At 45.8% G+C, this 22,676-nt stretch overlaps 1 protein-coding gene across 5 annotated transcripts in view; it reads right to left on the bottom strand.

Moving 5' to 3' along the window:
• LOC119446561 (uncharacterized) overlaps window positions 1-22,676 on the bottom strand; it is a 174,450-nt gene that overhangs the window by 141,778 nt on the left and 9,996 nt on the right. For 4 of the 5 annotated variants that reach the window (XM_049664218.1, XM_049664214.1, XM_049664217.1 and 1 more), the window contains 5 exons: window positions 20,731-20,910; window positions 15,148-15,302; window positions 9,730-9,839; window positions 3,291-3,338; window positions 2,465-2,584 (listed from right to left, as the gene is read on the bottom strand). In XM_049664218.1, coding sequence (XP_049520175.1) covers window positions 2,465-2,584; window positions 3,291-3,338; window positions 9,730-9,839; window positions 15,148-15,230 — 361 coding nt within the window. In that variant the 5' untranslated portion in view covers window positions 15,231-15,302; window positions 20,731-20,910. The remainder of the gene's footprint in view (window positions 1-2,464; window positions 2,585-3,290; window positions 3,339-9,729; window positions 9,840-15,147; window positions 15,303-20,730; window positions 20,911-22,676) is intronic. The other variant, XM_049664215.1, reaches the window with a different exon arrangement.

Genomic DNA, 22,676 nt, shown 5'->3' with positions numbered 1-22,676 from the left:
TTTGATTCACAGACAAAAGAACCATACCCTTGTTGCCTCAGGCAATATCAAGTGGAACGATTTTTATTCAGACGGAAAGGAAACACGCCCATACCAGCGAACATTCCACAAAGATTGGAAGATCCAGCTGCTGGACATGTTCCCGATGTCATATCACCCCGCAAAGTAAGAAAAAAACAGTACAGACCCCGCATAAACTGTTCTTTAAAAGACCTATAAAGAATCTCCCACCAGGGTGTCGAACCGAAAAGCTTTCAGGTTCAGTTCGGGTTCAGGTTCAGTCTTCTGCGTATTTTCCGGTTGCAGCTGCCAGGAGACATTTTCCACATCATTTTCACATCGGTCAGGGGTGAAATTTCACTCCCTTTTATTTATTTAGTCATTGTTAACCTTCTCTTGAGGGTCGACTCTCTACAGAAGGTTAACCATTTCCGTTCATTACACCCTCCTTGTAACAATCGTCACAAGGAGCGTGCAATGAATGGAATTTACATAAATACAGATACATTTCACGATGGCCAACTAACAAGCGAAAACACATTTATCATATAAAATATATATCTACGTAGAGATCAAAATCGCCTGCATTGTTTTTTTTCTGCCCAACATTATCCGGTAAAATATTCCATAAGTCTTAGGGAAAAAAGAAGAACAATACAAATCAGTGTGGGATCAAATTGGTTGGAATAGGAAATCATCGTTTTTGAAGCTGTTGTTTGGTATACGTGTCTGTTTATTTTATACTTTCCCTGCGATATCTGAAAAACAATTTCAATCGACACTTCCGCCTTGTCACTTTTACCGGCTGTGAATTACATGCATTTAGCATGCCTATTACCTAGTCAGTGCGCCTATATTTCGAGCACATAAAGCGTAATGAGCTTCGCTGAATAAGTTCAAATTTCGTCTTTAGAACATTTTGATGCGTGCTCCAAAGTGCACTGTAGCATATTCCAGGATCAAATGAATATAGGTCATATAAGCCATTAACCTCACTTCTCTCGACACGTTCGGTAATTTGCTCTAGAGGAAACACCAATTTCTCATATGCTGACAGACATTCGATACATGGTGACGCCAATTTAGTTTATCTGTTACTGTTACGCCCAAGTGCTTGAAACTACTCACGTTAACCAGGGCTGGTATTTTGTAGCGATGCCTTTTAAGTAATAATGCCTTTTCGTGCTTACCGCGCTTTGTCAGTGGTCAGAGCGACGGTCCGCTCACGATATCAACGTTGATAACGCGAGCGGACCGTCGCTCTGACCACTGACAAAGCGCGATAAGCGCGAAAAGGCATTATTACTTTAAAGGCATCGCTACAAAATACCGGCCCAGAATTTTGTCCACGATATTCAAACAAAAACGCTGCCTTCTTTTCTGTTGTATGAGCGTAAATAGATTTTAAATAATTTCTATCCTTCATATCCTACTTAATGATTAACAGTACTGGTTAACTTTAGCCTGATTTCTTTAGCCTAATAACAGGACAATAGACTGAACAACCTTCGGCAAAAAGCTTCATTTTAACAGGCGATTCGACAGGGGAAGGGATGTCATCTATGTATAGCAGAAACAAGAGTGGCTCTAATATATACGATACCCCTGAATATACTTCCAGATTACTCGACAAATTACTCTTTAGTCTTACGGCTTGCTGACTATGCGACCAATATGTTTAAATCCAACCGAGCACTTGTATACTGTTTCCTACATTGCGAAGTTTACAAAGCAGTTCATGGAGGAAGACTTTCTCGAATGGCTTTGCTAAATCAATACTTATAATCTCAATTTGCCGAGTTGCGGCGGAAGCAACAAAAAAAATCAAACTGTTTCAATCAAGTGGGTGACAGTGTAGAAAGACCGCATATGAATCCATGCTGGAAGGGATATATTAATTCATTTTGTTCTAGAAGCTGGTGGATATGTTCTGCTATTGTGTGTTCGAACCACTTGCAGCACGCAAAGGTAAGAGATAAACGTTTGCAGTTATTCTGCGACAATCGGTTGCCAATCTTAAATATATAGGAACCACAACTGCGCTGCTACACTGGCGTTAAGGGATCATAAATAAAAGACACCACAGGCAACACAGGCTGTGCGCCACTCCAGTTTCTTTTTTTTTTTTTAGCGTGTGGAAGGTCCACAGCACGCCTCCATAAAAAACCTGCACGGGACGTTTTGACATCCCCGTCAAAATATCTGGACAGTCGCGCCTCAGTGTATACACTAAAACCATGCCTCTTGCATCGTACGCAGGTAGCGGCGTACCCATGCAACCTGCGAGTCCAAAACAAAGTCCCATCTAGCCGGCGGTGCCCTGTACGAGACCGCAGTCAATCAATGTCTTTCCCAGACTTTAGTGTGTGAACTGTTATTGCGATTGTTATTGCACCGAGCCCCTGGCTTCCCCATGGACGACATTCACACCGCGCTCACAGCCGCCGTCCTCATTCATACGTACCAAGAAATGCTTTTTCCTTCTTGAAAATACCCGCGATGTCGAAGCCGGTTGCCGCTTTGCATACGGAGGTGAAGTAGTCGTCGCAGGGTTTCGCTTCTCGGGCTGCTTTTGTTGCGGACGCTGAAAGGGGAGGGGGGGGAAGAAAGAAAGAAAGAAAGCGGTATTTAGCGGAACTGAACCGATTCCTCATACATGCAGTGTTGTCATATTTTTGAGTAAGCCTCTGAGTATGTCATAGCCATATTGTAATAGGTTATTGACGACGAATATATACATATGCGCGCTGTCACAAAAGCTGGAATTTCACCTAGCTTGCTCCAAAATTCCGATACCTCACGCTGTTGAAAGAAAGTGTACCAAAGTATTCAGGACTTTATGAGCTGCAGCATGTGTGAAGGTAGTTCTTATAATTACTACACCGACTTCAATTCTTGTCAGTCTTACAGGTTTACAGGTTTAGTCTTACAGGTTACCCGCTGTTTATATCTATATAAAAATAATTTCCTTTTCGCCTAGGCAGCTCAGTTAGCTCGTTCAAGTCTGCGAATCCGGGCATCTTGCTGATGCGAGCAGCAGACATTAATAGCGGCTGCTGAAGTTCGCGGTTCGTGTGAATTTTTTTTCTTTTTTGTTATTGGGTCTATGGGAAACCATACGTTCACACAATGATTCTTATATTTGCTTATATTTGCTTAATAATTCTTAATTCTGCTTAGTCGTGTTCGTCTTAACGGGACTCTAATGTATGTCCTTACGAAATAATGCTTCCCATTTGTCGCAGATCTAGACATAACACTGGGACACACACGTCATCAAGCCAACTTACCCAAGGCATCACATGCCTTACTTCTGCAGTAGAAGGCGTTTTTGTATTCTGTAAAGAGAATAAGATAAAAGATGCTGTAACACTCAACTTGACGCACGGATCACACTGAAGGCACCAAAATTTTTTTCCGCATAAAATGGTCCAAAAAATGGGCGAGCTCCGAAACTTCGATACGAGCTCCTTGGGATACGTATTTCATGGAAGAGCGTAGTCGCACAATTGCGCATACAACTTCGGTCACCGCTAGGGACCACTTCGTGTAAGATGTGCCGCACTCTACATAAACGAGCAAGTGAAATTTTAAGGACTGGTGAGACTGCGTTGACAAGTAGCACAAGAGCTGCAAAGACCTGAAGACACCCGAGTTTCGGGTGAGGGAGGCGGCGTCGCGGCGACGGTACGAAGAGACTCATCGGGGAGTAAAAAGCAAAAGCCGAGTTGAAGCCACCAGCTCCTCTGTTTCATCAGTCTTCGCGACGTTATGTCATTGAAGCTGCCCTGATTTATATATATATATATATATATATATATATAGCCACCAGCTCCTCTGTTTCATCAGTCTTCGCGACGTTATGTCATTGAAGCTGCCCTGATTTATATATATATATATATATATATATATATATATATATATATATATATAAGAGCATCGCACGCATAATGCGAGGACGCAGGATCGTTCCCCACATGCGGCCAGTTTTTTTTTCACACATTTTCATTTCCATTGAATTATTTCTTTAATTCAATTGGTAAGTACAAGTAATTTCCCCTATGTTGTCTAATGTTCAATATTTGAGTCTTGTTCCTTATACCATGACAGACCTACCTACATGAATATTTCGTGTTTTGTAATTTTCCCATTTCGTATTTTGTATTTTTAATTTATATTTATACAATCATTTTTGTCAATGAAAAATTTGATTATTTTTACAGTGACATTGTAACCTTCTGAAGCTGATCCGGTCCCGCTACTTCTTTGCTACCATTATGTACTGCGCACATGTTTTGCGCACTTGCGCGATGTCCTGTAGTGAGCGCATGTCTTCACTATCTACTTGCATCATAACCATGTTAACTCTTGAATAGTTATCATCGAATTTCATTCTGTACACCCTCCCCCCTACAATAACGCTAGATAAGAGCGACGAAGGTATTCGAAAGAAAAATAATTCAGTTTATGTGGGTACGATATATCCGGGATCGACGTTACATACTATAACTGATGGTAATTTATACCGGCCTACCGTAATGTGCCTGGTATAAGGCTTCGTGTTAAGTGGAAACAGATAATAAGTTGCGCGGACGAATATAAGACTTTCTCGGAATTCGCATTTGAGCACCGAAGTAGACCGTTCACTGCCTATCGCGCCACTATGATGCGGCCAAGCACTAGTACGTCTGCGAAGCTTTCGAAACCGCTTTCGTACCAAGTACATCAGATAATTAGTGCAGCTGCCACGCAAGGAACGCCGGCACTTCTGAATGTTGTGGTGCCCACAGCTTGCGCTGACTGGAGAGCGAGCGTTATAAACGCAGATTTGGAAATGCCGCTCATTGGCCGGAGGACGATACGTTGACCGCAACTCTGGATCTGCCATTGGAATTTTCAGCATAAAGAGTATCGAACTTGACACGGTTTTTGATGTGGCCGTGCCGACGGACCCGTTTCTGCTGCGAACTTCAGGGCGCACTCCATGATGGCATGCGGTCATTGCTGGTGCCGCGTGCCGACAAGTCATACCTCCTCCTCTTCCGGTGTCTGTCGTCTCTCTGCTTGCAACCTCTCACCGATTCGCTTTCTGGCTACGTTAAGACGAATCTGAAATGCCAGTAGTTCTGCAGCCCTCACGGCTGAGAGCCTGACGTCGACACAGACCTTGATTGGAACTTTCATCGTAACCTTGTTTGAGTGCCAGCTGGCATGTGGGGCGTATATATTCAATAAGGGCGATTAGACGGGTTGTGAAGGGCGGCCTCTGCATTTTTGTAAAGCGTAGATTTCTATGTCTCACTGATTCGTCCACGAGCGCCGAAAAATCACTGCAGGAAAGCCAACTTACACAATGGAAATATCTGCGCATCTGCGTACACAATAGAACAACGGCACACGACATAGTATCGTAGAAAACTACAGTTTACATTCGAAGTTGTACCGATAAGAACAATGGGAACGCCCCCCCCCCCCCCCTCCGCCGGAGGGAGTGGGGGGGGGGGGGGGGGTTACTCCGGCTGCAACGGCATATGTGGCGGCTGCGCGCGGTCGCGCGTCCGCATCTTGAGATCGATTTGTGTTGGGGCACAGTCTATAGGTGCGTCGGCGGCTCGTAGCTTTGTGCGTGCTGTGTGGTATCTGCGCCCAGTTTGCGTTGATGCGATAGACCGCACGACGGTCACTGCGCTGGCTGCTGCCTCGTTAGCTCACGCCAGCGTTTTGACAGCGAGTGCCCGCGGTCATCGAGTGTGGTGAGTTCATGTTTGATGTGCACGCTGACACCATGCATGTTAATTTAGTTAGCAAGCGGACGTTTACGAGTTGATACGGCCGATAAAAGTACTATCCTTAATTCGTATGGCTCTCGGGTAATTTGCTATCGCAATCGATGCTTGGCCTTTCGGACGAAACTGCGACTTTTTTAATCTCTCTACTAAGTACAGTGTTGCTCAAACATCCCCTGCCTTTGAGGGAGTCTATTTTTCGTCTATTCATCAACGATTCTATGCTGCCACTGTATCGAGCAACAGAAGGTACAAATGGCAGCAACTTACCACGGAGTGATTAAGAAGTCAAATGACAAAGGTGACAATTTTCGCTTAAGTTTCACTCCTTTGTTACTAATTAGACAGTGAACTTACGTAGCGGCAACTGAATTTAGCTAGCGCAAAACTTTCGAACCGCTCGAAACTTTGCCCGCAGATAAAAGTCTGTGCGATCTGCCCCAAATACACGCAAGCTAACTTTTTTAGGAGACAAACACGTATTTATTTGCGTAGTTTACAATTTGGTTAAACTTATTCGCACATTTTATGACGCTCATTTCTTTTACGCATCAGTTCACACCTATAGGCTCTGTCCAGTGGGTACTGGGTGCAGTGGAGCAGGTGCTGACTTGCAACTGGCGAGTTTCAGCGGCAGAACTTTTCGGGTTGCTCCGAGTTTCCCGAGACGGGCGATGCGACTTTCGTTTCCTTTTTCCTTTTCTTTTTCGTTTCAGTTTTGGGTCGATTGAACAATGATACGGGGCACAAGTTTCTGTGCCCCTCCCTGTACTTATATACAGACTGATCAATCGCAACCAATGCCCAACGAGTATTACAGCTACGCTTTCTTTGCGCCGCGTCCGACGGGTTTAGATGCTGCGATCGGTGGAGAGGAGAGGCTCGGGGATAAGGAGGGGCGAAGTGCAAGGACGATTGGTTGGCGCAAGCACTGATGTCATCATGCCGCGGTCAGGGACTGCCATGTCATTCACCATACCATGCGTGCACGCGCACCGTGCATGGCATGATACCATGGTGCACAGGCGCTCTGACGGCCGCGGCGGCGGAGTGGACGCGAAAGTTTCGATTACACCAATTCCCACAGTGTGTGGGTACTGCACGACTGGAATAAAAGCATAGCGTCTGGGGCTTGCGAAGGGCACCCTGCGGACTGCTTGCGAAATGCATGCGTCCACAGAAAGTGAAATGTCAATTTTGGGACAGCCGCATAATGGTCGTTGGGGACCGTGAAGCACTATACGAGGTCGCCCAGTTAATGGTAGTTTTCCGCAGCAGGCTTGGTTTTTCACACGTGGACCCTTTTAATTTTGTACGGTTTCACGGGCGCGATGCGCATTATTCCGTTTGGGCGGTGCGACCAGTTCTCGAGGCGTGATTCATACGTGAGCCGCACGTTGACGCCGTCTTCTGTTCCACTCACTCATTAAAAAAGCGTTTGAACCCTTTAGGGCTTATCTTAATTGTCCCAGAACGATAACCGTGATCTGTCTTGCCCGCATTTCCTTTCTTTAGCGCTCCGAGACCGGTGCTTCCAAGTCACGAACAGCTTGCGTGTTATCAGCGTGGCATAGCATTATCGAGAGGAAAAGAAGCGGGCGCTGGGTTTTCAAGAAAGGAAATATGGTCAAAATAGATGACGATTATTGTTGTGGGAAAAAATAAGCCCCAAAAGGTGCAAACATTTTAAGAGGGCTTGAATTACCCGGCCAGTTAAGCGTGATGAACGGTTTACCATAGACAATCAGCAATACTGAACAAATAAAAAATCATGTAGCCTGTGCGCGCACTGGCGCTACAGCCACATCATCATCATCATCATCATCATCATCATCAGCCTATATTTATGTCCACTGCAGGACGAAGGCCTCTCCCTGCGATCTCCAATTACCCCTGTGTTGCGCTAGCGTATTCCAACTTGCGCCTGCGAATTTCCTAAGTTCATCTTCCCACCTGGTTTTCTGCCGTCCTCGACTGCGCTTCCCTTCTCTTGGTATCCATTCTGTAACCCTAATGGTCCACCAGTTATCCATCCTACGCATTACATGGCCTGCCCAGCTCCATTTCTTCTGCTTAATGTCGACTAGAATATCGTCTATCCCAGTTTGTTCTTTGATCCACACCGCTCTCTTCCTGACTCTTAACGTTACTCCTAAGATTTTTCGTTCCATCGCTCTTTGTGCGGTCCTTGTTCTCGAGCTTCTTTGTTAACCTCCAAGTTTGTGCCCCATATGTTAGCACCGGTCATAGCCACATCGTCATAAGGAATATTAAATATATCGGCCCACATTTCATCGAAAAATAAGAAACTTGACGCTTTCCGAACATATCTTGGAAAGATTGAATTCGGTGCCAATTTTGACGAATGTTGCATGTATACACACGGCGCACCTGCCTGGCCGATTCTCAGTAAACTAAATCATGGCAGTTTTTTATACCATTACAAGGTACAGGGGGTAACTTGTAATGGTATAAAACACCGCCATGATTTCGTTGTATCATGCAATCGGGTGCTTTGCGAGGCTTTTCCGCTGCAGCCGAAACAGCTTCTTTCGGTTGATTACGAAATAAGCGATAGCGTACTGTATAGCAGGGGAGCTATAACGTAACGATATTGCCAATGTTTTTCTATTCTATTCCTGCCATCAACTGCCCACGATTGGTCAAACAATTTCGGGCCCCGCCCATTTCGCTAACCCACTTCGTCACGAAAAATGTGAAAACATCCCCATTTGATACTGCGTGCACACACTGATTATTCACGAGTAGGCCGGAAAAAAAAAAAAAAAGCTTCTTCCGATTGTACGCCTTTTTTCTCCATTAGCCCTCCACTATTGCTCATTTTTTTTTCGGGCTGCGCTCACTTCTCCTATGTGTCACGCGACGTCACAATGCCTTAAGAACTCACAATGTCAAAGTGACGTGTACGCACTAAAGATGTAATAATGTGGCGAACAAAAGTGGGGCCAAATTCACAAAGCTTTTCGTTCGTAAGTGCTCTTTGCCATTGGTCGGTCGCGTTCGCTAATACCAGATTGGCTTGAATCCTTTCAAGCGAACAATTCTAGCGTAAGAGGCCCTTTGTGAAAACGGGTCCTGGGGCCAGATTCACGAAGCGTTTATTTCGTAAGTTCGCTTTTCCATTGGCTGGCCGCCTTAGCTAATGCTATGTCTGGCATGCGGATTGGCTAAAATTATTTCTTACGAAAAATTATAGCGTAAGAAGTTTTTGTGAATTCGGGTCCCAATTTTTTCTTCTTTTTCTTCAAGGAATAGCAGGAGACAGTCTCCTTCCAAAAGGAATCGAAGATGGCTGCCCACCCATCGCTCTGGCATGGGATACTTGGAGGGGCCGGCGAGAATGGATTTCCTTACGTATAATAAATTTTGCGTGTCAGTATGACGTTGTCGAGCCCTTTCGGTACGTATACGACATGGCGCTGCGAACTCTTCTTCGATGAGGACCCGTTTTAACTCTCCGTTGCACGCCGCCGCGATTTTCGACCAGCCACCGCAAGCTAAGCAGGAGGAAGCGGACCAATCGCAGACGCCGGAACCACTCTCCACACCCAGTTCTCCTATTTTTACTACGTCAGATCGGCGCCGACGAAATCCTCTTCACCTGTGCGCTCACCTCTTGACAGCCAATTCAATAGGAAAAGCCTGTCAAATTAGGCAACGCTATTCGCTTTGAAACAAAGTGACCTATAAACGAGGGGTGCATTGATTGGGCTGTTCAAACAAGGCTGCGGATCACCGCTTGGTGCTTGCGTCGGCGGTTATGTAAATTTGACGTAAGGAGATTAGAATAAATCAGAATGGAATAGTATTACTTTACACGGCCCCGGAGCACAATACCCGACGCAATGGGCTCGGCGTGCGAGATTTACGCAGGAATGCGTCAGTGGTTAAAGTAATTCTTCTCTCGCGCAGTTATATTTACCTGAAATGGACTTGACGTAGAACACAGTGGGGAGGCAGACAAGCAGGAACATCACCAGTGGTATGGACCCAACGATAAACCAGTAGTTTGTCAGCTTTTTCATGATACCCCTGAAAATGATACAGAGAGCATTAAGGAATCAGGACACACGTACATGAAAGGACACTAGTACGGTGCACCCGCAACGAGTGTTTGTGCGAACTCGCGAGAACTTCTAATGTTTACGCAAGCCGACCACCTGCGTAAACATCATCTTACAACCTGTCGCTGGTATGAATTATAACCATATTGGAAGAAATTCAAAGCCGTCGTCTTATGTCGTAACGTCCCGAACGAGTTTCCTTAAAATAAACCTGCAGCTGTGTCGAAAGTTAATCAAGCGGCAACACATAGGTCCGCGCTAGTACACTGTATGCTATACTTACAGTTCTTGCCCGAGAACTGCCTCAATCATTGCAGTCAGTCGTTTTCAGGCCACTGTGTCCTCCGTAATTATTTTTTCACGCTTTGCTCCTCATGGCGCGCGAAATACAGGTGCCGCTACGCGCCCGCGAGGCGTGACACCAGCAGTTAGAAAAGCGATTTAGAGAAACTAGTTCCGCTTATTTTCCGACTCGAAAATACGCCTAGTCATTGCGTAGACTGCGATTCTGACGCGGCACACGCAACTAGCGATCAGTTAAAGCCAACACCAGCACTGACAGCTTGTCACTTCGAGGCATTTTGCCGGGCCAGGCAATGAGCGGAGTTAGTGCTTTCAACACACTTTTGCGACCGCTGGTGTCACGGCGCGTGTATGCGCAATCACGAGGCGCTTTCCTTAATATTTTTTATAAGACAATCGTTTTAGGCGACTGTTGTTTCACGGAGTTCCTGAATTATGAGTGATTGTGCAAACAGTAACTTACATATTAGTCAATTCATTTGTGCCCTAGCCACACGGCGCACTTTCGATCGGGATCGAACCCGATTGCAATATAAAGTATCGATCGAAATTCACTCCGTTACGCAAACTGCCGAAGGGGTCGATCGCGATCCCAGTATAATGCGCCCCGGGTGGCTGGAGTATAGCTTTCTTACGATACTCCAATTAGTCTGAAGAATACGGCTATCACAGTCACTCAAATGTGCGTTGATGAATTCTGGTAGTTAATAATTCATTTCGTTGAAGTCCGCTCTGTTATAAGTTCTTATGGATATGTCTGTTATTGGTTTTTCGCATCTGTCGCACAAGAGGACCGAGTGAAGACAAGAATGTATTAAAGCGAAGATTTCTCTGCCTGTGCCGCGGTGCTTGGTGTTCATCGTCGTTTCCTCGCCCAGCGGGTCACGTGGTTGCAAAGAACAGCAGCGCCTACGCGTGCATTGTCAAGTGAGTTCTAACTCCCGAGGAAGTGGAAGCCAAGAAGAGGCGTCTCCCTGAATAGCCACGTAAACGATATGCCGCAAAACGCGAAGTTACGAATGTCTCTGCGCAAAAGAATTGATCAGATCCATCGCACATGTTGAAATCGATGTGAACTTCCCCTATAGATAACCCGTGCGCTCATTTCATAAGCATGTGAAACAAACGTATACACGAACATCGACAAACATAAGCCCAACCATTATACAAAGCTTTGCTTCTCATAGATTTCAACATGTGCCTTGGATATGCTTAATTTTTCTCACATCCGCGGTAACTACTAAATATATCGATCTTTAAGAGTTCCAGGCGTCGGCTTGCTGACGGTGCACTTAAGCATGTGTAAAACGATTCAGTGATCAGAAAATTCCGGAACTCAATTTCGTGAGAACATAGGCATTTTGGTATTTCCATACGATACGAAATTCTTGCTATGGAACCACACGCTTTAGCAGCCTGCATGCGAAGAGTAAAAGTGAGAGAGATTGCACCGAGGTAGGGCAGATAGCAGGGAAGAAGTTTGGGCGTGTTGGTGGGTCATTGTAATCTTAACTGGGATTCATAGCGCTAAAACGACACAAGGACGAGGAAGAACACGGGACGAGCGCTACCAACACGCCGCGCGACCCACCAACACGCCCAAACTTCTTCCCTGCTAACGTGCATTTCTAGTACCTTGGGCCTTTCCTATGCTGTTCCTCCAGTAGCGCTCGTCCCGTGTTCTTCCTCGTCCTTGTGTCGTTTTAGCGCTATGAATCCCAGGTAGGACAGATAGTCCGATAGTTTGCCCGACTTGGGGTTTGGATATCCAAATACGGAAGAGTTTCAGTCAGCTTCGGGCGCAGCTTTCCATCCGTACAGATGTCATTTAGGCAAGTTGTACAAGAAGTTTCATGTTCTCCATATCAAGGTTTAGTAGAGTATTCCACGCGATTTCGTATTTTTCAGGCGGGCTGTGGATGTTGACTTCTTGCAGTGCTGCAGTGAACTCGTCCATTGAACGGCCAATTTTATCCTTTATGGACGGCCAGTGTTACAGGGCCGTAGATTTTTATGTGGGGTGGATCAGAAGATAGCTTTGGAAAGACGGACATGGCCGCATCATCATCCTGACCTTCGGCTAACTACCTTTCGTTGTATGCATAATCTTTCTTTTTCCGATCGTGCACCGGTTGGTTTGCCATATCTGTCGCAGCCCCGTCTTCTCACCTATATTTCGCACAGTGTTCCTGCTACCAGTTAGGGTACATCTCTCTGCATCTTTCTATCTCCTTCACTGGTCGTGATACTTGCTTATTAGCTGAAGTACGCTTTCCCACAGGTGAAGTAGATGGGTATCATGAGTGGGCGTCAACCATTTGTCTAGCTGCTTTTCGCGTCTTCTTTACTTGAGCCAAAAGCGAGGGTGCTTCGTCCTGATAGCGCAATTAAGTTTCTGCCTCAAAATGTCCAGATAAATTACCTTTTTTTTATCCTACTATCGGAGCGCAGTTTACTAACTTTCAGCTACGCTTGAAAGGCTGATGGTCGCTACATATAGCCTGTCGGGGTGACACCATCAATCTTAAACCAGGTGGTGAGTAGTCCACGTGAGGTCGTGTGGTACAATGTATTTTTTGTCTGTTATGAAGCGCCACCATCAATGTCATGGTCATTAAAGAAGTTCTTCAAACAGGCTTTCTCCCTGCATTCGATAAGCCCTCAACGCGATGCCTGCTAGATGCCAGTGGTTGCATGGAGTGCACTGAAGTCTCATACATCGAGGATTTCTGTGCCAGGAAAACTGCTTTCGAGATCCACTGCCAACGAGAAGTCCTCCCTGCGTGGAGCTCCAAGTTGTGAATTTTATGTACGTGAATAAATCCGAAACGTGGTTCCTTCAATTGGGCTCGTTACTGCTGTCATTTCTTGCAAACATGTGCTGTATAATCATATATCCCTTCTTTGATGGGATACCGATTTGTGTATCGGAACTGCTGCCTATGGCTAAACCTGTGCCTGTTTGTAATTGTAATGGGCGATTGAAGGTGTGAAATATCTCAACTACTGTGCTAATGTAAGCACAGTGCATTCAGTCTTCTGATGTACAAGAACCTTGGCGTATTCAATCTATGTAGTACGAAAAAGAAAAGTTCGCGGCAGTTCGCGAAGCTTCAAAAGACAAGTATCGCCTTTCCATTTTATCACAAGGCAATACAAAGAAACCACGCATTTGTCATCTTGGCAAGCCTTTCTTACAGCGAAGCTGTATATGGCTAGATTCCGATCAAAAGTGCGTGCGTTGACCGAGTGTGTTGAAAAAAGTTGCGTCGACAGGAAAAACAGTGGGCCGATCCCGAAGATAGTGCAATACCGGGCCTACCCGCGGAGAAAGTAAGTAGTCCACCTACCAATTAAGGTGCATTAGAGTGGATTAAGTATGATTAGGGTCGATTAACGTGGATTAAGGTGTATTATGGAGGGTTAGGGTTGATTAAGGTGGATTAGGGTGTCTGTCTTGATGCTTTAATTAAACATATATAGTCATACATATATGTAGTTTCGTCATTTTAGAACACACAACAGCTTCGCTGGTCGTCCTTCTTCACAGAGTGCAAGGGCGCTAATTTATTTTTTTTTATCACCCTCCTTTCAAACGATGATCCGTTTCGAACATGTCACGCTTTGTTCAGCACCTGTTCGTGTTAATTATAGTAAAGCGCGCGGCTACTGCTTTGTTTTAACATGTTTAAGCCTGGCGTTGCCGCCTTGGCGTTACGAGAACGCTTTAGCATGGCGTTATCGCTCTGCAGTTTCCACATGGAACGCTTAAACATGGTGTTAACGCTCTCGCGTTGCTTTCCGTCTCTAGTACACTCGAATACCGTCAGTGCACTCTGCCACTGTTAAACCTTTAAATATATGGCGTATACCGCTCTACAGTTGCCACGACGTTTTAATGTAACGCTACCGTTCAATTGCTGTAGCAATTTTTATGCAAGACGCTATATACCGCTTCGTCTTTGACACGAAGGTTTGGTAGCATTACCAATCTGTCATTACTATTAAGTTTTATGTCATGCGCCTGCAGTGCATGCGCAGATCGAATAGCTGCAACGGTAAAGAAAGCGTTGATCGGGGTCGGTACCACAGGTACCACAGCCCTTAAAAAGCCCTAGGAAGCCCTTATTTAATAGCCCCCGGTCTAGTTATACAGGCCCACCGTGGCAAGTTTATATCGTTTCAAGCAGCACAATTTAGCGATAGCGGCTTTACGGTGTAGCGCATTATCTGCCAGAATTTCTAAGGCAACCCCGCGAGAGACAAGATCACTCGTGAGGCCTTGTTGCAGGCTTGCCGAAACACTCCCGGTGCACCGAAGCTCAGGACAGCAAGCAGCATTGTTGGGATTTCAGTGAAGTGACGTTATTGCGCAAACTCACTCACGAAAGTACCCGAAATAGAATGGTTAGTTGAACAAATCTGCAGCTGCTAGTTCTTTTTTTTTTTTTTTCGAGCAACCATATTTTGCCACCACAGATCTTCCGGCTGTAGCAGAATGTTTCAAAAGTTTCGAAGTCAACCCGCAAATCTCAAGATCACCGGTTCAGCCCCGATGCACGGCTCTTGAGTATGTTTGATACACCTAAGCTTAAAAGAGAAAGCAGCACTCTTTTGCTCTTATTCATTTCGGCAATGATATGAATAAATCAATGCATTTTGGTACTGATTACATCGGTATTAGTGATGTTATACGGGCAACTTGGTGAACGGGCCGACAAGTACACTCACACGAGAAGTGCTTTAATAGTTTGGCCGTGACCACACATACCAGAGTAATGATCTGCTTGCGAATGACAAGTCACTCAACAATGTACTTAACAGAATTACAAGAGGAAATAGCGCGGAAAGGCCGACCTTCGAGATGAAATACTAGACAGCGAAGGTAAACACAGCCCGACTTGTGCCGCGCTCTTGTCATTGTGTCCATCGTAACACTGCAAAATCAAGTGCCCGAAGCCCTGTACACTCACTCTGCTCCGACACCGCCAGCTGCGCCTGGTGGGCCTCCGGCATCGCCGGTTGACATGCCAGACGCCATCGACTCGTCGCCCATCGTGCTTCGTCGGGAGTCAGCTGCTGCCGCGAGTAACTGGCGTCGTCACCAAGTGTGGTGGCAGGCCGAGCCCTGGAACAGGTGGCGAGGCAAGTTAATTGCATTACTCGTGAGATAAAGGAAATTCTCATCTTTATCCTGATTTCGCATTTATTTATTAATGCGAAAGCATTATATGGCTCATGAAGCAGAAAATCCGGCGGCGAGGCCCGAGATGGTACAAAAAAAGTCACGTGGTAAGAGCCAATCGTCGGGAGGCACGAGCCATGTGGGCCGCTGGGTTCCTTGAAGCCCCACCAATGGCGCTCCCCTCTGCGCATCCGCGGCGGCGCCGGCCGTGCGGGGGAAAGGAAAAAAAAACAGAAATCTCGCCTTCGCGCATAGCGTTCGCCGCAGGCGTTTCCCGGTGAAGATTATCGTTGCATAAGCTGCAGTTGCCGGGAAGCGGCAACTGTGTGGCTTGTCTATACAGGGTGTCCCAGCTATCACGTCGCACGATTTAAAAAAAAGAACGGCGTTACGCGAAGCAAACCTCGTGCGTATTGTTTCCAGTGAGGTGGAGTCGCCGCCAGTAATTTTTTCGTTACTGATATTTAATTAGCTAATTGTAATTAATTATATAACTCGAGAAGTGCTGTCCTATAATTGTCAAAGTGTCAAGGAGAAAATTGTACAGCAACATGAAAAACTCTCGATACAGCTTTCTGTTGCTCAATACATGCTACATACATGAGTTTTTTCGAGTGTGAAAGGAGCCCGCGAATACACGCAGAATTGCCGCTCGATTGGTCGCTCGAGGCACTTTGTAATCGCGGGCTTCTTTCACGCTCGGAAAAACACTTTCATTTAGCGCGCACTGAGCAACAGAAAGCTGCATTGGGACTATTAGGACAATTAGGACAGCACTTCTCGAGTTAGATAATTACAATTACCTATAGTCGGGTACAAATTAAGAAGACAGGAGAGGCCCCGCCCAGATGACCGAAGCGCAGCAGCCGATTTCCTCCGCGACTAAAGAAATAGCCCCTCTGACGCGACTCGCCCCGGCTTGAAGCGCGGGCTGCATGCTCTCCGTCGGCGGGGACACCGGCCTTCCGGCTCATGACGCAAGTCTTTAGTGCGCGCCCATTGGTGGAGGCTCGTATGCATCCGCCTTTGAGGGGGCAAATGCCGCTGGCTTCTAAAGTTGTACCCGACTATAATTAAATCTCGGTAACTAAAAAATTACTGGCGGCTACTCCACTGTACTGGAAACAATACGCACTTGGTTTGCTTCGCGTAACGCCGTTCCCTTTTTTTTTTTTTTTAATCGTGCTGCGTGATAGCTGGGACACCCTATACATAGCGCCGCGACGCGCGGCGCTGCCAGTCGGTGGGGTGATTTCGGCGAGTTCTGCCATGCGCTCCGATGGACGAACCTTCGACTTCTCAGTCAGTATAGCTGCGTCCGCAGCTTCTTTGGGCGTCCATGCAAGTGCGCGAAAGAGGCCGAGGCGTCATCGGAGAGACGTCGTATATAATGCTTTCGCATTCATCCACGTATAGGGATACATATCTAAGTGGCCTTGAATTTTTACATGCCACGAAAGCCCGCAATGGGCGTCGCATAGGACAATCAGACAACTTCGAGAACAAAGCATATGTTCCTCTTATAGGCTGCTTATTATGCAGCATATAAGAGGAACACAATACGTGAAGAACCGATTGCTGCGACTGCCGCCACTGTGAAATATCTTAAAGCAGTTATTTTTCGAGGTGGGCGAATATCAACTTTTACGAACGAAAATATAATGCGAATGGTAGGTATCGACTACCGAATCAAAAATTATGGGGTTTTACGTGCCGAAACCACGATCTGATTATGAGGCACGCCGTAGTGGAGAACTCCGGAAATTTGGACCACCTGGGGTTCTTTAACGTGCACGTAAATCTAAGTACTCGGGTGTTTTCGCATTTCGCCCCCATTCGAAATGCGGCCGCCGATCGACTACCGAATCGAATACCGAGTAGTCAAATGCAGACGCGTATATTTACAACAGCAATATTTATTTCCATATAATTGGGTACCACGCTTGTACCGACTAGTGAAAAAAGACAGCTAGCCTTCAAGAAAAATTGGGATCAGTTTTAAACACAAGATTAGTAATTGTCATAAACCTGCAGCAATAGCATCCCAACCTTTTTAGAGCCTAGTTGCAAACAAGCTTTCTAGAATTAACGGCTGCCTTACGATTAGCTTTCCAAGAACACTAAATGGTTGCTGAAAAAAGATTAGAAGTTATGGAAAAAATGAAAAAGCTGCTGAAGGAGTTGTGTGCTGTAGACACATATATTAGGGCCCGTTGCAACAGCATAAGATATAAAACTGCTACGTGACTAAACTGTCAGACACTAAATGACAGACTACAAGCGAGAATCGCCGGTTGTCACGTAGGCTTCTGCAGCAAAACAGCAAACAAAGCTTGCATTATACACATTTTGTTTCCGCATTGATTCGAAAGCTTTTTTCCTTGTTTCAGTTCTGACAACTTGTGATACTTTGTTTAGCAGACGGAGAACAGTAGCCAGACTAACAGTTGGTTTCTATGAAATATTTAGTTAATTTCGATATTCGGAAATAACGCATGTAGTTCATTTTCGAATATACAAATGGCTAGAGCGTAATATTCGATTCGTATTCAAAACTCTGAATTCAAAACTGCGAAACGTATTCAAAACTGCCCAACCCAAATTATTTTGTATGTACTTTTTAAAGCAAAGCTGTCTTTGCAGACCGCGTGAACGCACTGCATGGTCCTGGTTTTTCGGGCCACGTTAGGAAGCCCGAGCCCATCCCGAGCGCGCGATACCAAGCCCGGGCCCGGCCAGGGCCCGGGCCAGGCGTTCATTACCAAATTTAGCCAGAGCCCACGTGTGCATGGTCACGCCCGGAGCCTGACCATGCACATGTGTATATATCTTTTTTACTTAGATTGTACTGTATGTCAGCCTGACTTTTTCGCGGTCTAATAGCTGCAGCGTATAAACAATAACAAAACGGAATATTTGTTGCTCCCATGGGAACATCAGTGGTCTGGCCCACTGCCTGGGTCGTTATATTGCAATATCACCGTAAGTATTGTAAAAATGTCGCGTAAACTGTAGTAAAGATATCGCATCTGTACGCTTTAGCTGCTTTAACAGAACTGCAATATCGGCCTTTGGTGCACCCGCCACGGTAGCCCAATGAATATGGCGCTGCGCTGCTGCTCAAGGTCGCGGGTTCGAGCCCGGCCGCGGCGTCACATTTCGATGGGGGCGGAATATAAGAACGCTCCCGTACCGTGCATCGGTGACACGTTAAAGAAAGCCAAGTGGCCAAAATTAATCCGGAGTCGCCTACTGTGGCGAGCCTCACAATAAGATCGTGGGTTTAGCCCGTAAAGCTTCAATACATAATTTTTACACAATTTTACACGATGCACAATTAAACAAGACTAATAATGTAATTAGGTGGAATGCAAAAAAAAAAAAGATAATCTGAGTATCTCCAAACGACGGCAAACAACGTTACCTACACGCAAAATTGCCGAGGGACTGGCTGTAATCGCAGGCATCTTTCACGCTCGGAAATACACTTATGTAGCACGCATTGAGCAACAGACAGCTGTATCGGGAGTTTCTCATGGTGCTCTACAATTTTCTGATTGTCACTTTTCATCTAACTATAATAATTAAGTTGAATTATTGATTAAGACTAATTATATCTAATTAGGCGGAATGCAAAATATAATCTGAGTCGACGGCAAACAACGTTACCTTGGTTCTGTCCAGCTACGTGGCATTTGCATATTTTTGAATTTTGGCCCAAGTAAGTGAGACACCCTGTACATATACAGGGTGTCCCAACTAAATTTAGCCAATGTTTTAAAAACGACGGAGTGTGCTAGGAAGCTCAAACCAACTCAGTGGTGATGTTCGCGTGTCCTAGTATGTGGTATTTCTTTCGTTTTGAAAACTCAATTACTTAGTATAAACTAATTGCCTAACTTTTTTAAATATTTCCTTCGCTAAGAAAGTGTCAATACGAAAGCTGTAGATCACATTTAAAATGGCCGACTGAAATGTTTGCTACTAAGTACCATTAATGTAATTGTAATTGCTTTTAAGCGAAGCCGGCGAAATTCAAAAACAAGCGCGTGATAGCGCTCTATTTCTGCGCTCCCAGACGTCCGATCAAGATGCGAAATCCACTTGTCTCTGCAGTGCTGTCAGGGACGGGCTCGGCGTTTCCGGTGGCCGCAAGGTATGCGCCACGAACTGTTGACGCGTCATGAAAAGCAAGCGGGCGCCCAGAGTGAGCGGCGGTGGTGAAGGTGTGTCGCGCTTCGACGTGACGTGGCATAAACATATCATTCGCTCCGCTTGTGGAATGAAGCTCGAACACACAGGAAAAAAAAAAAAAAGGAAAAAAAAATCTCGGGTTTGAGTAACTGCTGACCGCAGAACTGTAATCGGGAAGAAAAATGCAATTGTCATGTTCTTCTATTCGTTCGCGATCGTATCTTACTAGCGAGCATTGCTGGCGCGTACCTTGCGGCTATACCGGAAACGCCATGCCCGTCCAGGAACCGCTGTAGAGACAGGTGGATTGCGTTTCTTGATCGGTCGTCTGGGAGCGCTGAAATAGTGGCGCTATCACGCGCTTGTTTTTTTTTTAATTTCGCGGGCTTTCCTTAAACGCAATTACAAGCTCCATCAATGGTACTTTGTTGTAAACACTTCGTGGGCCATTTTTAAATGTGATCTACAACTTTCGTATTGGCACTTTCTTAGTGAAGGCAATATTTAAAAAGTTAGGCAATCAGTTTATACTAATTAACCGAGTTTTCAAAACGAAAGAAATACCACAGACTAGGACACGCGAACCTCAACACCACTGAGTTGGTTTGAGCTTCCTAGCACGCTCCGTCGTTTTTAAAGCATTGGCTACATTTAGCTGGGACACCCTGGATAGATCCAACGGACTCCGGAAAATAATTCTGGCGTTTTACGTTACAATACCACGATATGAATACGAGGCAACGCCGTAGTGCGGAACTACGGATCAATCTTGACTACCTGGGGCTCTTTAACGTTCACCCAATGCACGATACACGGGCGTTTATGCATTTGGCCCCCGTCGAAATGCGGGGGTCGCGGCCGGGAGTTGATCCCGCGCTGTCGGGCTTAGCAGCGAGGCGAGGCACTTACTTGCCATGCTGCACATGAGGCGGATGCCCAGCGGATTTACAGACGGATCGGACCGGGTACTTCACCATGGCCGCTTGCCTTGGTTACCAGACTGCCCCGTACTGCTTGCGAGCTTTTGCAAAGGGTCTATATCCACTGTATATATGTATACGCCACGCACGCGCAGTGCTCGTTGTGGGTAAGGCGAACAGTACACACGTCGTACTCTGAACGAGAAAAAAAAAAAAAGCTGGGAACGCGCGACGTGTCGGCCTCGTGCATGGCTCACCTTCGCTGACGCTGCCGTGTCCCGGCGGGCACGACTGCCCAGGAGACTAGCGGACCCACTCGAGACGGCTGGCTGCCAGAGGTGCGCCGTTGTTCGCCGGGTCGCCGCTCTGCTCGGCTCGAGCCACGCGTGAATGCTCAACATCCTCGTCTTCATCTTCCCGCCTAAAATGGCGTCTCACTGCGACGGCAGAGAATCGGCCATACTAATGGTAAAGTAAGAGGAAATGCCAACTCATGAGCATAATTGTGAGTAAATAAATAAATGAATACAGTGGAAGCTCGTTATAATGAAGTTGTTAGCTGGCACATCACTCCAACGTTGACACTTGTACGTAAGCACTAGCTGGGCAGCCTTTCAGACACGGTTTGTGTTGCCCGAGGCCTGCGTGGCGCTTTTGCCGCACAAATGTAGATCGAAGGAAGCGAGGGGCTGTTATTACGCGTGTGGATGGCTGCCAGAATTCGACGAGCGCACCGGGTTAGAAAAGCGTGGTGACCACCGTGATAAGTATATTCGAGGCAGCCAGTACGAATTGTCGCAGTTATTGAAACAGTGGGTGTTGAAACCTCGGTGAGTGCGATCGTTGTTTACTTTATCATCACCAGGAAGTCACAGGTTTTCATGCCTTCTTTCTTATGTTTATTATTTTGGTTTTCTTTAATTGCAAATTATTCATTTCGTTCTGGATATATTATAAAAATGCTTTTTTTTCGATTTATATCCGTTTCCCCACTATACCCGGCACTATATCAGAGAATATGTATTCGGTACCGGCAGTTCTTTTCAGGATAACCGTTAGTCCACAATATGCAGGGTTCATTGTAACGAAATAAATAAATAAATAAATAAATAAATAAATAAATAAATAAATAAATAAATAAATAAATAAATAAATAAATAAATAACGGCTGAGCAAGACAGCGTATTTTTATCGCTTCAGCACGTGGAGATTACTTGAAGAGCCCAACAGGTTACTTTCACAAGAAATGTTAATGTGCATAAGAACATTGTATTTTTACTACTTCAATATTTATATAATAACATTAGGCAAATGCTCGGAATAGAAGCCTGTCAGCCTAAACTATACGTACCCATTTAAAATGGATCGTGGAATTAGCACCGCTTCCTATAGACATACTTTCGCAAAACATGCCACGAAATACAATGGCGTTCCACTCTACTTCTGCACCAAAGTGTAGATGTAGATCTTCGTGATATGCTGGCACGTACCCACTCTGGGGGATTGGCCAGGAATCGGGTAGGTCAAAGTAATGTGCAAAATAAGGGGTCAAAATTTTATAATATGTAAGTTAGCATCGAAATATTGAGATTGGACAGCCTGCATAATTTTATGAAAATGAACATTCTACCATAAACATGAAAAAGAAAGCAATTAAAATTCAATTTGGGTGAAGGGAAAGAAGGCTTAAAATTTTGTATTCAGAGTTTCATCTCATTGATCCTAAAAAAAAAAAGAAAAAAATCTTGGATGACAGCGCTATTGATTGAATATATACCCACTCCATTGCGCGAGGACTAGTCAACCGCGCCGGAGACACTGGAGATGAGTTGGACACCAGGGACAGTCTGACTACTTACAACGATCTCGTTAAGGCATTTTACCTTAGTCGTCGAACCTTCCCCCCACCTCACCCCAAGTTCAGCCGGGCGCAGGCTACCACCCTGCGTCTGCTACAAACAAATACGTACCCTTCACCCGCCCGCCTCCACCTTATATTCCCTGAAGTTTACAATACCCCCAACTGCCGGTGCTGTGGCACTCACCCGGCTACGCTTCCGCATATGCTGTGGGAGTGCCCAGCACAGTACACACACATTAACACCACGACCCTCTCGTCGAGGTTGCGTGAGGCTCTGCGGAGCTCCGCCCTCGACGACCAAACCTGGGCGACCCAGCACGCCCGTGAGGCGGCGGCGAGGCA

This window comes from Dermacentor silvarum, chromosome 3 (genome assembly GCF_013339745.2).
Source record: "Dermacentor silvarum isolate Dsil-2018 chromosome 3, BIME_Dsil_1.4, whole genome shotgun sequence".
NCBI lineage: Eukaryota > Metazoa > Arthropoda > Arachnida > Ixodida > Ixodidae > Dermacentor > Dermacentor silvarum.
This window is presented reverse-complemented; position numbering and strand designations above follow the sequence as displayed.